This window comes from Chelonia mydas, chromosome 10 (assembly GCF_015237465.2).
Source record: "Chelonia mydas isolate rCheMyd1 chromosome 10, rCheMyd1.pri.v2, whole genome shotgun sequence".
NCBI lineage: Eukaryota > Metazoa > Chordata > Testudines > Cheloniidae > Chelonia > Chelonia mydas.
Window position 1 is genome coordinate 83,726,760 of NC_051250.2, and position 14,913 is coordinate 83,741,672.

At 44.4% G+C, this 14,913-nt stretch overlaps 1 protein-coding gene across 15 annotated transcripts in view; it reads left to right on the forward strand.

Moving 5' to 3' along the window:
• The window catches only part of TP53BP1 (tumor protein p53 binding protein 1), a 68,682-nt gene that overhangs the window by 12,738 nt on the left and 41,031 nt on the right, over positions 1–14,913 (forward strand). For all 15 annotated transcript variants that reach the window (XR_006284116.1, XM_037910040.2, XM_037910042.2 and 12 more), the window contains 3 exons: positions 1,768–1,862; positions 7,659–7,864; positions 9,236–10,529. Coding sequence is in view for 14 of the 15 variants with exons in the window: in XM_037910040.2 (XP_037765968.1) it covers positions 1,768–1,862; positions 7,659–7,864; positions 9,236–10,529 (1,595 nt within the window). In the remaining variant the exon portion in view is untranslated. The remainder of the gene's footprint in view (positions 1–1,767; positions 1,863–7,658; positions 7,865–9,235; positions 10,530–14,913) is intronic.

Consider the following 14,913-nt stretch of genomic DNA (forward strand, 5'->3'; position numbering starts at 1 on the left):
CACCCTAGCTCTTCCCCATCATCTGCGTCCTCCACTGCCACATTCTCACAGCAGCACATCTGGTAGTAGTTCAGTGAGCATGGGCACTTTCTCCACTACTGTTCTCTCCTCCTTCGATTCTGCTACCATCCTAGCCAGGCCCTCTGCTTCTCTACTCAGATTCCCGTGTGCGCAGTCCCACTCATCTGTTCACCACCTTTGACTCCTTTCTCAAACCTCTCCCCAGCCCCACTTCACTCTACACAGGAGCTTTACTGATTCTCTTCCCCCCCCCCCCCCCCCCCCCCCCCCCCCCCCCCCGACAAAACTGCCAAATTTTGATATGACTTCTAAGCCAAGCCTTCCCTTCCTCCCCACCACTTTCCCCATTGCCCCTGTCACTAATGCAGGAGCTTTTCATCCTCTGGTGTTGTCCTCTAACCCTTCAGCCTACCTTCGTATCCCCACCCAGGTACTAATCTCCCTTTCACCCATTCTTCTCTTCACCCTTTGTCCTTATTAATCTGTCTCTCTTCTCCTTCTACTGTACGAGCTGCTTTAGTCTCTCCCACCTTTAGAACAAAAAAACCTCCACATGGTTGACCCCCATGTAGTCCTGCAGCGACTGCCCCATCTCTTTTCTCCCGTTCACGTCTAAATTCATTGAACAGACTGTTTACAGCTGCTGTCTGGAGTTCCTCTCTTCAAATTCCATCCCTGACTATCTCCAATATGGCTTTTTTCTTTCCCCTGCACACCTCTATCATGTTTTCCTGGGCTACAGTTCAGAACTGGTATCCTTCTATCACGAGGATGGAGTAGAAAACAATGAATGGTATGAATGATTCCCGTTTATCTCTTCTCATAATAGAAGAAACAAGGGGACATAGTTAAACTCAAAGACAGCAGTTTAAAGCTGTTGAGAGGAAATTTGTGTGCAATATATAACTAATCTGTAAAACTCATTGACTTCAGTGCTATCTTAAGGCAAGATCTTAGTAAAAATCAGACTACGCACTAACATGAGGAGTAATGCACAGCTTCATTAGGTAGAATAAAAACGGTACAATGGACCTGAGAGGCTTGGGTTCAAGTGCCTGCCCTACCACAGACTTCCTGTATGGCCTTGGGCAACTCATTTAGCCTGTCTGTATCTGTTCCCCATCTGTACAATGGGATAACAGCATTTCCCTATCACTGTGAGGTACTGAGGGTAAATTCATTAAACATTGAGAGGTATTCAGGTACTTTGATAATGGGGAGCAGATAAGTAACTGAGACGATAAATAAGGGAACATGCTTCAGAGCATAAGTCAACCACTAACTTCCTCTCTGGGCAGGTTTCTTCTTAACCGAAGAACGTTATTGCATAACTTTCTACCCCAGAGTTCCTTGTACTTTCCCCAGAAGTATCCAATATTGGCAATTATCTGAGACAAGATACTGAATTAGATGTCTCCTCCATTCTTGACAGTTTTTTTTTTCTGTATGTCAGTACAATGCTTGTTTTCACATCTGTCAAGTTATTTTAACTGCAGTCTGACTACGTAGGATTCTCCCTGCTTTTGGGCTTTGTTGTGATCTGTAGACTGTTGCTACATGGAAACTGAGCTGCGGGTTCCCTGCCTGTACTCCTCTGCAGTCATTTGAGGGATTTAGGCTCATTGGCTTGATTGTGTTAGCTGGTGAAGCAGACTCCCGTTGTGAAAGGCTGGAGCTACTCTTGTGGAGTAAGAGAAATAACTAAAGCATTAAGTGATCTGTGATTTTATTTTTATTCCTCTGCAGTTATTCTTCAGGCCTAATTACTCCTTCTCCTGATGCGTTTAGATCCCATCCTCTTATCATCCCCAGCAGTCCCACAGAACAGGAAGAAACAAAAGGTAAAACTTCTGTGAATACTGATCTGGTTTTGGCTTTTCCCTATACCTACTCCTCCAGCCTGTGTGTCTAGCTTCCTCCAAACACTGCTTAGAATCATGTCCATATGCTAATCTGCATAACAAGCACCTCTCCTTCTCCCACTATACAGCTCTTCCTCCAGAGTCTTCAAACTTGATTGATTCCTTAAGTGCACATGCAATGGGCCACTCCCGCACTGTACCTTTGGGAGAAGGTGATAGTACATGAAGAGTAGGGCATCATCAGCTAGTTTCCCCCTTCTCTCTTGGTAAGGTGGGGATGCACTGAACACGGGATGCCGAGGGCCAGTTGCCATTGTGCTTCCTTGGAGGAAAGGCATTCATGCAACAGGATAGGTACTGCAGGGCAGCAGGAATCCCTCTTCTCTTATGTATAAATATATATGGAGGGGCGGGGAGCCGACAACTACATTAAAGAATCACTGTACCTTAATTCAGACCCCTTGTGCGTTATAATACCATCTTTAATTTTATAATCACATACTACTGTCTCCACAGGACCCCTGCCTCATTCAGTGCACGGAAAGGACAGTGCTCAATGAATGGGTAGCTATTCGATATTTTTCTTTACCCCCCCGATACTTGATATTTTTCTTATCTTTCTCATTCAAAGTGTGACTCCAGGCCTTATTAAAACATACACTATCCAAACCCTGCACTGAATAGAAAATTACTAATTTCCTCAAGGGTGTTGCTATGGTGTATTCATTGTAGCATCTGGGGGCTTCAGACATTATTTTCAGATGGTTCTCTTACCAGTACCCATGCAAAGTCAGGAGGTATTATCCCTATGTTACAGATTAAGAACCAAGAAAGTGACGTTAAAGCCAAAGTTATCAAGTGTTCACTAATTCTGAGTGCCCAACTTGAGACGCTTAAAGCTTGATTTTTTTTTTTTTTTTTAATAGTACTTAGCATTTTTTAGCACCTTTCATATTCAAAGCACAGAACCCCTTGGATTTCACGTACAGTTGAAAAGCTCAGCACTTTTGCAAATGTGGCCCCAGGTGTGTCAAGCTAGGCTCCCAGAAAATTAGGAACACACAATTAGTGACCACTGGTGGAAAGATTGATTTCAGTGATTTGCTCAGCATCTTGTAGGAGCTTTGTGGAAAAGGCAGAGGTAGAATCCAGTTCTCTAGGATGGCATTCTAATGCCTTAACCATTTGTGGTGGTCTTCACTCTGGAAGTGATGACTGGAAAAAGGCTAATGTAGTGCCCATCTTTAAAAAAGGGAAGAAGGAGGATCCTGGGAACAACAGGCCAGTCAGCCTCACCTCAGTCCCCGGAAAAATCATGGAGCAGGTCCTCAAGGAATCAATCCTGAAGCACTTAGAGGAGAGGAAAGTGATCAGGAACAGTCAGCATGGATTCACCAAGGGAAGGTCATGCCTGACTAATCTAATCGCCTTCTATGATGAGATTACTGGTTCTGTGGATGAAGGGAAAGCAGTGGATGTATTGTTTCTTGACTTTAGCAAAGCTTTTGACACAGTCTCCCACAGTATTCTTGTCAGCAAGTTAAAGTAGTATGGGCTGGAGGAATGCACTATAAGGTGGGTAGAAAGTTGGCTAGATTGTCGGGCTCAACGGGTAGTGATCAATGGCTCCATGTCTAGTTGGCAGCCGCTATCAAGTGGAGTGCCCCAAGGGTCGGTCCTGGGGCTGGTTTTGTTCAATATCTTCATAAATGATCTGGAGGATGGTGTGGATTGCACCCTCAGCAAATTTGCGGATGATACTAAACTAGGAGGAGTGGTAGGTACAGTGGCAGGTAGGGATAGGATACAGAGGGATCTAGACAAATTGGAGGATTGGGCCAAAAGAAATCTGATGAGGTTCAACAAGGATAAGTGCAGAGTCCTGCACTTAGGACGGAAGAATCCAATGCACCGCTACAGACTAGGGACCGAATGGCTAGGCAGCAGTTCTGCAGAAAAGGACCTAGGGGTGACAGTGGACGAGAAGCTGGATATGAGTCAACAGTGTGCCCTTGTTGCCAAGAAGGCGAATGGCATTTTGGGATGTATAAGTAGGGGCATAGCCAGCAGATGGAGGGACGTGATCGTTCCCCTCTATTCGACATTGGTGAGGCCTCATCTGGATTACTGTGTCCAGTTTTGAGCCCCACACTACAAGAAGGATGTGGAAAAATTGGAGAGAGTCCAGCGAAGGGCAACAAAAATGATTAAGGGTCTGGAACACATGACTTAGGAGGAGAGGCTGAGGGAACTGGGATTGTTTAGTCTGCAGAAGAGAAGAATGAGGGGGGATTTGATAGCTGCTTTCAGCTACCTGAGAGGTGGTTCCAAAGAGGATGGTTCTAGACTATTCTCAGTGGTAGAAGATGACAGGACAAGGAGTAATGGTCTCAAGTTGCAGTGGGGGAGGTTTAGGTTGGATATTAGGAAAAACTTTTTCACTAGGTGGGTGGTGAAACACTGGAATGCATTACCTAGGGAGGTGGTAGAATCTCCTTCCTTAGAAGTTTTTAAGGTCAGGCTTGACAAAGCCCTGGCTGCGATGATTTAATTGGGGATTGTTCCTGCTTTGAGCAGGGGGTTGGACTAGATGGCCTCCTGAGGTCCCTTCCAACCCTGATAATCTATGATTCACTCGTGGGGAGCATTGCCTAGTAGTTAGGGGTTTAGGCCTTTGACTTGCAGAGGGGTTTTTGGTAGGGGAGCTAGGCCTTCCCACTCCAGCCCAGGGCTCTGTAAGGGCAACAAAAGCGTCTAATGCCCAGGAATGCCTTAAGGCTGCCTTCTCTGGGCCACTTCCTATCATCCCTCTGTTGTTCACAGTCTGTACAGGAAAGCGTCAAGGGGGTCAGTTCACTGCATGGCACCTCCTTGTGTCTGGGCATGGCAGCTTTCTCCCTTTTGGGACATCAGCTGATTCCTCTCATGCCTTGGCCCTCTGGTCAGTTCTAAGTCTCTTCCTTTCAGGGGCAGTCTATAAACAAAACACAGAATCAATACACACAAGCTGGATTAGTATGTGAGAGAGGGAAATGCCTCCCTCTCAGAGTTGATAAAAAGTAGGTCCTCCCTTCCCTCATGGGGGAACCTTCAAGCAGCTGTGGATGGGAGATATCCTGCTTTCCCTCAGGAGCTGCAAGGTGTAGGTCCTCTCTCTTCCCTGGCCTGCCCACAGGTGAGCTGTTCTGCTCCTTTTAACTTCTCCAGTCTGTGCTGAGCTCAGAGCAGCTCCTGAGCCCCTTGTTGTCTGGTATATGGTTTGTATATGCCATCATACCATGAGACAGTCTTTATTCTTCCTGCAATCCCCTCTTTGTTCACCACACACCTTCCAAAGAAGCAGGGAACCTATAGAAAACATCCTCATTTGTTACACAACCCTGTTTCATTCCTTAAGCACCATCCAGCTTGTGCACTGAAGGAGACAGGTTCTGTGGAAAAATAGTATGTGATTAAAATCTGTATTATCATCATGGAGCCACAGAAGGGGCTGAATTATGTTTGCAGAGGCAACCCTAATCTTACACTTCCTAACTTCTGAGTACATGACTTCGCTACCTTAGTGTTCTTTTAACATTTTTTAGGGCCCTACCAAATTCACAGTCCATTTCGGTCAATTTCACGGTCATAGGATTTTAAAAATAATAAATTTTATGATTTCAGCTATTTAAACCTGAAATTTCGCAGTGCTGTAGTTGAAGGGGTTCTGATCCAAAAAGGAGTTGCGGGGAGTCACAAGGTTATTGTAGGGGAGGTTGCGGTACTGCTGCCCTTACTTCTGTGCTGCTGCTGATGGGGTGTTGCCTTCAGAGCTGGGCGCCCGGCCAACAGCCGCCACCGCTCTCTCTGGCAGCCCAGTTCTGAAGTCAGCGCAGAAGTAAGAGTGGCAATACCGTGACCCACCTCTCCCTCAAATAATCTTGTGACTCTCCTCCTGCAACTACCTTTTGGATCCAGACCCCCAATTTGATAAACACTGATCTTCCCCCATGAAATCTCTATAGTATAGAGTAAAAGCCTACAAAAGACCAGATTTCACGGGGAGAGACCAGATTTCGTGGTCCAGGACATGTTTTTCATTACCGTGAATTTGGTAGGGCCCTAAACATTTTTAATGCAATTTCCCAAGGGGGGTGTGTGTGTTTTGTTTTATTTCTTTTTTTCAAAGACAACTGAAAAATGCACAAATTCAATCATACAGATCAATATTGATCCCCATATAGGTTGTTAGCAGGGTTGGGATCTTTAGCTCCACAACACAGACCTCTACAACTTGAGCTAACTGAATGAATAACTGGTAGCAGCAGTAGGCTGTTATCCTCCATGTAGACAATCCACTGGAAGGGGGAGAAGACGTGTTTTGCCGGTGAGTTCATGCCTATTTGCTTGATTGCAGAAGATTGTTTTGCTTCCTGGGTGCTAATAGGAGACACTGAAAAGAAGGATGATCTAATGGTCATGGTGCTAGCCTAGGACTTGGGGGATCTGGGTTTATTCTCTGCTCTGAGCAAGTCATCTTGGGTAAAATTTTCAAAAAATGCCTAAGTCACTTTTGAAAATGGCATAGGTATGCAGGAGCCTAAATCCAGTTGACTCAGTAAAATTTAGATGCCAAGTCCTTTTGAAAATGGCACTTAGAGATCTTTGAAAATTTTACCCTTAGTCTCTCTCTCCCTCAGTTCCCCATATGTAAAATGAGGATAACACTTCCTTACTGCAGTTGTGTGGGAGAATAATTACATTAAAATTTTTAGGTGCTTGGATATTAGGATAATGGGGACCGTAAAAGTACCTACAATAGATCTTAAAAATCCTGTGGCTGGAAACTGAAGCTAGATAAATTCAGACTAGAAAAAAGGGACCTTTTTTTGGGGGGGGGGGTACTGTAATTAACCCTTGGAACAATTTCCCCAGGGCCGTGGTGGGTTCTCCTGCACTTGGAGTCCTTAGATCAAGATTGTATGTCTCTTTTCTAAAAGTTCTGCTGCAGCCCAACCAGAAGTTATGGGCTGGATGCAAGAATCACTAAGTGCAATTCTCTGGCCTCTGTTATACCAGAGGTCAGAGTAGATGGTCATAATGGTGCCTTTTGGCTTGAAATCCGAGAGAACACACAAGACACTTTCCCTGCTCCGTTTTGGTGCCCAGTGCCACAGCAGACCCCAGTTGCTGGGAGGAGCAATTGCAGGAAAAATTCTGCACAGCCCTGAAATAGTGTGCTCAGTTGCTCTGTGGTACGGTGCATGCATGGTTCAATTGACATTTAGGAGCTGGGTAGTGATGGAGCATGCTCAGTGTGGGAGAATAATGCTGCCAGACTCGGAACAACCTCTACTGAGCATGTGCAAAACAGATTTTATTTTATTTTCCACCAGGGGGTTATAACATGGGTACATTTAGGTTTATTTTCACAGAGATGGCAAAATGCACATCCCTGATACCAGGGCGAACCCTCTGGCAAATTTCAAGTCCCTATTCAAAACAGAGATGTGGTAGAATTTCTCTAACAAAATGGTTGCATGAATTTTTTAACATGGGCAAAACATATTGTTTCCTAACCTAGTCCTAGGAAATGGCTGAACCACTTTTGCTGATTCTTCCCAAAAGAATTCAGCTTGAGACAGATGCCTCAAATGAAAAATTTCAACACAAACCGTTAGTTTGGCAAAGCTATCAGCAACTAAACAGGATCTTCTAATGGAATATGTTAACCATTAATTTTAAGGTGTTGCTTGCAGCTATAATTAACTTTTTAATTTCCGTCTTTTAAATCAGATGAGCAGATGGATATATCTGCTCCAGCAGAAGGAGGAGACCTTCTACAGGAGAAGCAGAAAGGAGATGAGCCAATGGACACTGGCAGTCCACCTGTCCCACCAGAACCTCATGTACTACCACAGGTTTCAACTCCTGTATCCCAGAGTGCCCCAGCCTTTGTTCCTGGATCCTTCCCTATACCATCACAACCAGAGTTTTCCCATGTGGGTATTGAAGTGGAATTTCCCCCCCTTAGTTTCTTCCTGTACCATGTTCCCTTAAGTTTTGGTACATGGTTGATTGTAGGGGATTGGTTTCTGGCTCATTCTCTGTACCCTGATGTGTGGGGTTCTCCTGCTTAGTTGGCTATAGAGATCTTCCTCATCCCCACTAGTCATTCTATGGTATTCTGTTACACCCACCATGTACCATTGTATTCTTGGAAGAAAACTTCAGTGTGATTTAAGAGACTCTCTTATCTGATTTATTCTTGGTGCCTGTCTTTTAGTCTGTCCTAGGAAACACGTGAGATTCTCTTTACAATGTCTTTGGAAGTCTCTTTCTGATTCTGATTTGCATATCCTATGTCTCAAACTACATCCTCAGGCTAGTCTTCTGCTGGGATATGTCAGTAAAATGGGGGCTGTGTGAGACCCTAGCACCACTCTTGATTATGGAGAGAGTGAAGCACTGATATTTTGTAGTACTGCAATTAAAACGTAGTCTTTTAAGGCCTGTAACTAATCATTGCAGTTTTCCTTTAAGAATTTCCTGTCTAATGTCATTTTGGTCTTTCCCTTGCACCTTTTGCTACAGGAAGTGAGGTATCCTTTTTGAATAGTGGACTCGTGTGGCTTTTTTATGACTTAAGAAGACTTCTTTTCATCCACCTAAGAGTAGGTGGGGGTGGGGTTTTAAGGTTTTATTGGGAGAATTTAAGGAAGACACACCAGTTAATAACGTCTCTTCCTGAGGAAAAGGTGACTTTGGTGCTCTGATATTGTGGCTGGTTGCTGCTGTAGAAAAACCTAATAGAGCACTTTGCATAGCTTCCTAGCACCCGGCTGACAACATAGCACCTTTCTTCCTTCCCTGTGTTTATGCTGGGGGGTGTGTCATGTGAGATCAAAGAGGTATCCATCATCGCACCTCTGACTGCACAGTTATCTCTTTGGAGATGATGATGAATGATGGTCACTTCCCTTCACAACAGAAGGGCAGTTGTTGCTCAGATAAGTGGAAAATAGTCCCCTTAAAACTTGAACAGGAGTACTTGTGGCACCTTAGAGACTAACAAATTTATTAGAGCGTAAGCTTTCATGGGCTATAGCCCACTTCATCAGATGTTAGTCTCTAAGGTGCCACAAGTACTCCTGTTCTTTTTGCGGATACAGACTAACACGGCTGCTACTTTAAAACTTGAGTTTCTGGATGAATTTTCTGTGTCCCTGAACCAAGGTCCCTTACTAGGAGATAGGACTGCTTGTGTGCTGTTTGGGTGCCTGATGGATGGATCAGATGCCAAGCCTGTAGGCTGGCTAGAAGAATGTAAACTGTAGAGTTCTTTATTTTTCTTCTATTTTTATCCTTTTTAGGATATTTTTATTTCAACTCCGAGTCTGGAGGAGAAGCCTAGTGGAGAAGAGAAGAGTGGAGTTTTACCTAGTTCATGCTTGCCAGCAGATGTCTCTGAAACCACAGAGGCTCTGCCAAAGATCCCCACAGGAGATCCTGAATTTTCCTGTAAGCTAGTACTCTCTGCAAGTGAATGCAGCCAGCCCACAAAGACAGAAGGCAACACAAGCTCTCTGAAAACCAACCAAGACAGTGAAAACACACAGGTTGAGATGGATTCTACACTGCAAGCTTCAGAGCTGAAACCCTGTTCCACAGAAAGTTACAATGTACAACTGAGGCTGAGTGAGGACAGCCAAGCCCTGCTCAGTGAAAACTGTGAAAAGCTGAAAAGGGAGGCTGAGCGAGCTACAGGAGAACCTACCGTTTGTCCTGTTGCTGAAGGTGTAGCAGCAGAAGAGTCTGTAGCACAGCTGGCTTGCATTGATCTCACATGTGATTCTGGAAGTCAGACAGCTGCAACTCTGTCTGTTCAGTCTGAGACTTCAGCACACACTCTGGGTCAAGAAGCATTGACTGAGATCAAGGAAAAGTTATCAGGAGAGGCGTCTGAATTTGAAGCAGTCCCTGAGACTCTATGTGAGGAACAAGGAGGAGAAAGGCAGGCAGAAGAGAAGCAACTAAATGAAGAGGGATCCTCTGACCCTCTAACTCTGTCTCGGGGGCTGATTCTTGTAAGGGAAACGCAGGAACATGAAGGCCTGGAAGTGGAATCCAGTGAGGCTTTTGGCAAAAACTCAGAAAAACTATGTGACCTGAGCCATGGGTTGGTACAGATGGATCCAGAGATCAGGAAAAAAGAAACCTCTAAAGATTCTAATGTGGTCGCTGAAGTTAAAAGCATGAAGGATCTGTCCCTGAAGCCTACTCCAGAAGACGTGCCAAAGCTCAGTGAAGTTCCCCCTCAGCCTTTTGTGGGAGAGTCGTTGCAACAGCAGGATGGCTCATTGCCCCAAGTAAAGGTGGATGTTGCCCCAGGATTAGCATCATGTACCAAAAAGTGTCCAGGCAGTCCAGGGAATAGGAGTCAAGCTGAAGGTGACCTGGAATTGAAACAAGTTCAGAAGGATCAGCAGCCACCTCCAGCTCCTTTAGAGAGAGGGGATGAAGTGCCAGCAACACCACAAGAGAGCCAGCAGCCACTTCTGATGACCTTGGAGAAGGCAGCAGATATGCCTGAAAAACCATTTAAAATAAGTAATCTGGAGCAGGAAGAGGAGAGGGCAGCTGACCAATCCCCCTGTCCATCCAGTGGTAAGTGTATTTAATGTAGTAGTTCTTCTCTGTCTAATGTGTGTTTGTAATGCAGAGGAACAGTTTTGTGTAATTCTCAAAGGTTGCCCAGTAGGGCTGATCCCATGCTATCTAAGGGGCATATTGTCTTTCAGTGATATGTAAATGCAGAGCTGCTCCAGGACTTGATACTACTTGCATAACATGCATTTTTTCTCTTTCCTCTTCTTGGTTGTGCTGATACCATCCTCAACACTAAGGTAACTTCTGCAGGTTCCCATTTCCTTCTTTCCTAACCACTCCCTCACTCCATTATTCTGCGATTCTGCTGCCACACAACCTTGAAAACTCAGAACACTCTCACACTGGCAAATGCTCAAGGATTTTTAGGACTTAGTGCTTTTGTTCCTAGTGAAAAAATTAAGCACGGAAGGGAAGGGACTCCTATGGGAGTCTCATAGACTTTAAGGTCAGAAGGGACCATCATGATCACCTAGTCTGACCTGTGGCCTGCCCGCTCCTGAAATAGACCCCTAACCTCTGGCTGAGTTACTGAAGTCCTCAAATTATGATTTAAAGACTTCAAGTTTCAGATAATTCACCATTTGCACTAGTTCAAACCTGTAAGTGACCCATGCCCCAGAGAATGCGAAAAACCTCAGGGACTCAGCCAATCTGACCTGGGGCAAAATTCCTTCCCGATCCCAAATATGGCAGTCAGTTAGACCTTGAGCTTGTGGGCAAGATCCACCAGGCAGATACTTGGGAAAGAATTCTCTGTAATAACTCAGAGCCCTCCCCATTCATTGTCCCACCTCCAGCCTTTAGGGATTTTTGCTACTGGCAGTTGCTGATGGACCACATGCCATCAGAGGGAGTCCCATCATTGCATCCCCTTCATAAACTTATCAAGCTCAGTCTAGAAGCCAGTTAGACCTTTTACCCTAACTACTACCTTTGGAAGGCTGTTTCAGAACTTCCCTCCTCTGATGGTTAGAAACCTTCATCTAATTTCGAGCTTAAATTGGTGATGGTCAGTTTATAGCCATTTGTTCTTGTGTCCACATTGGCGCTTAACTTAAATAACTCCCTCTTCCTCCCTGGTATTTATCCCTCCGATGTATTTATAGAGAGCAATCATATCTCCAGGCCTCTCTTTATTGTTTTCATAATCTTCTCTTCGTAGTTTCATGTTGAGTTTCTTGTTGGGAAGAAAGGAGTAACTTTGAGGTAGATGAGGCTCCCACTAAGACTAGATAGTGAGGGGGCTTGTAGGAGAGAGAGAATAGAATCACCATGGTTTGGAAAGTCTTATCGCCAATACCAACACTGCTCCTGGATCCTCCATCTGCACCTGTGTTCAGACAGAGAACCTGACCCAAGTCCTGATATGGATTTGCAGAGGCTGTGGCCTTTATTTCCCCATCATAGAAAGCCAGGCTGGCGAGATCATGCAGTGTGGCAGGTGCCTAGTGGTAGGCTCTCCCCGGCATCTGGTGGAAGAGCCACAGGAGAAGGTGGCCAAGCTGAAGAGCATCCAGGCACATCAGGAACTCCTTGAAAATATGCATATGGAGACCTACAAGGTTAAGGAAGCAATCCAACTGGGGAGGACTTTGGAGGATAGAGCTAAAATTCAGAGGGATCTTGATAAAATTGACAAACTGGGCTATATACGAAAAAATGAAATTCAACAAAGACAAATAAAAGGTGCTACACTTAGGGAGGAAAAACCAAATGCACAGATACAGAATGGGGGACAACTGGTTTGGCAGCAGCACTGCTGAGAAGGATCTGGGAGTTGTGGTGGATCACAACCTTGACATGAGTCAGCAATACAATGCTGTTGCAAAAAAAGCAAATACAGTTTTGGGTTGCATTAACAGGCGCATAGCATGCAAGTCATGGGAAATGATAATACCACTCTACTTGACGCTGCTTAGGCCTTAGCTGGAGTACTGTGTCCAATTATGGTCACTGATGTATAGAAAGGATGTAGAGAAACTAGAAAAGATACAGAGGTGAGTGACAAAGATGGCCAAAGGGATGGAATGCAAGCCATATGAGCAAAGGCTGAAGGACCTGGGTATGTTTAATTTGGAAAAGAGGAGATTAAGGGGAGGACATGATAGCGGTCTTCAAATACTTGAAAGGCTGCCATAAACACAATGGAGAAAAACTGTTTGTTTTCTCTTTTCTCAGAAGGCAGGACAAAAGGCAATGGGTTCAAACTGTTGATAGCAGTTTTAGATTAAGTCTCAGGAAAAACTTCCTAACTGTAGGACCAGTAGGAGAATAGAACAAACTGCCTAGAGTAGTCATGGAAGCTCCTTTGTTGGAGGTTTTCAAAAAAATGCTGAATAGCCATCTGTCTTGGGTGGTTTAGACACAACAAATCCTGTATCTTGGCTGGGGGTTAGACTAGATGATACTTGTGGTCCCGTCTACCCCTATGGTTCTAAGATTCATCCATGTGGGCACTAATGATAGTGCAAAGTATGACCCTGAGCAGATCAGAAGTGACTACAGGGTGCTGGGAGTGAGGGAGAAGGATTTGGGGGTTCAGGTGGAGTTCTTATCAAGGGTAGGGGTCTGGGCAGGGACAGACATGTCCTGCAGATGAATACGTGGATGGTGTCACCAGGAGGGCTGCAGCTTCCTCAGCCATGGGATTCTGTTCTGAGAAGGACTGCTGAGCAGAAACAGGGTCCACCTAGCAAGGAAGTGCAAGGGTATCTTTGGATACAGACTGGTTAACCCAGTGAGGCAGGCTTTAAACTAGGTTTGATGGGGGCAGGACACAAACCCACAAGTAAGTCCAGAACATGGATACCTGGGAGAAGAGTCACAATCCCAGGAGAACATAGGCAATCATAGCGAGAACAAAGGCGAGATGAGGGAATATGGAAGGGAAATCTAATGAATGTCTTAGATGTCTCTGCATTGAATAAAGAGTATAAATAATAAACAGGAAGAACTAGAAATACTAATGAATAATCATAATTATAACATAATTGGTATCAAAGAGACTTGATGGGATAATTCACATGACTGGAATATTGGTGTAGAAGGGTACAGCTTGTTCGAAACAGACAGGCAGGGAAAAATGAGAGGTAGGGTTGCCATGCATGTCAATGACTACATTTGCACTGAGGTCAAGATTAGGGTGACCAGATGTCCTGATTTTATAGGGACAGTCACAATATTTGGGGCTTTGTCTTATACAGGTGCCTATTACTCCCCATCCCCATCTCTATTTTTCACACTGGCTATTTGATTACCCTTGTCAAGATAGAATTGGGAGACAGACCTGTTGAAAGTCTCTGGGTAAGGATAAAAGGGGTAAAAAACCAAGAGTGACATGTTAGGGCAGTGGTTCTCAAACCATTGTACTGGTGATCCCTTTCACATAGCAAGCCTCTGAGTACGACCCCCCCTTTATAAATATATAAACAAGTGTTTTTAATTTAACACTATTATAAATGCTGGAGGCAAAGCGGGGCTTGGGGTGGAGGCTGACATCTTGTGACCCCCCCCCATGTAATAACCTCGTGACCCCCTGAGGGATCCCGACCCCCAGTTTGAGAACCCCTGTGTTAGGGGTTTACTATAGACCACGTAACTAGGAAGAAGAGTAGATGAGGGTTGTGGATTTTTTGTTTTGTTTTGTTTGCTTTTTAAAACAACTAATACAAAATCATCATGTCCAAAGCACAGGTCTTGGTGGTGATGGGGGACTTGAAATACACAGATATCAGTTGGGAAAATAATACAGCAGAGCATAGATTATCCAACAAGTTCTTGGAAAACATTGGAGACAACTTTTTATTCCAGAACATGGAGAAAACAACTAGAGAAGAGGCTGTTATAGATTTGATTCTGACATGTAGGGTCACACTGGTTGAGAATTTGAAGATAGAAGGCAGCTTGGGTGAAAGTGATCATTTTATGATCAAGTTCATGATTCTAAGGAATGGTAGGAGAGAAACCAGCAAAATAAAGACAATGGACTTCAAATTAGACTTTAGCAAACTGAGAGATTTGGTAGGCAAGATTCCATGGGAAGCAAGTCTAAGAGAAAAAAAGAATTGGCAGTTTTTTAAAGAGAGATTGAGGGCACAAGAGCAAACTATCCTAAAGCATAGGAAGGATAACAAGCATGGTAAGAGATCGCTATGGCTTAACCAGGAGATCTTCAACAACCTGAACTTATTTAAAAAAAAAAAAAAATCACACAAAAGTGGAAACTCGGTCAAATTATGAAGGATGAATATGAAAAAAGCCCACAAGTATGTAGGGACAAAATTTGAAACGCCAAAGCACAAAATAAGATTCAACTACCTAGGGACGTATAAAGGGTAACAAAACATCTTACAATTACATGAGAAGCAAGAGGAAGACTAAG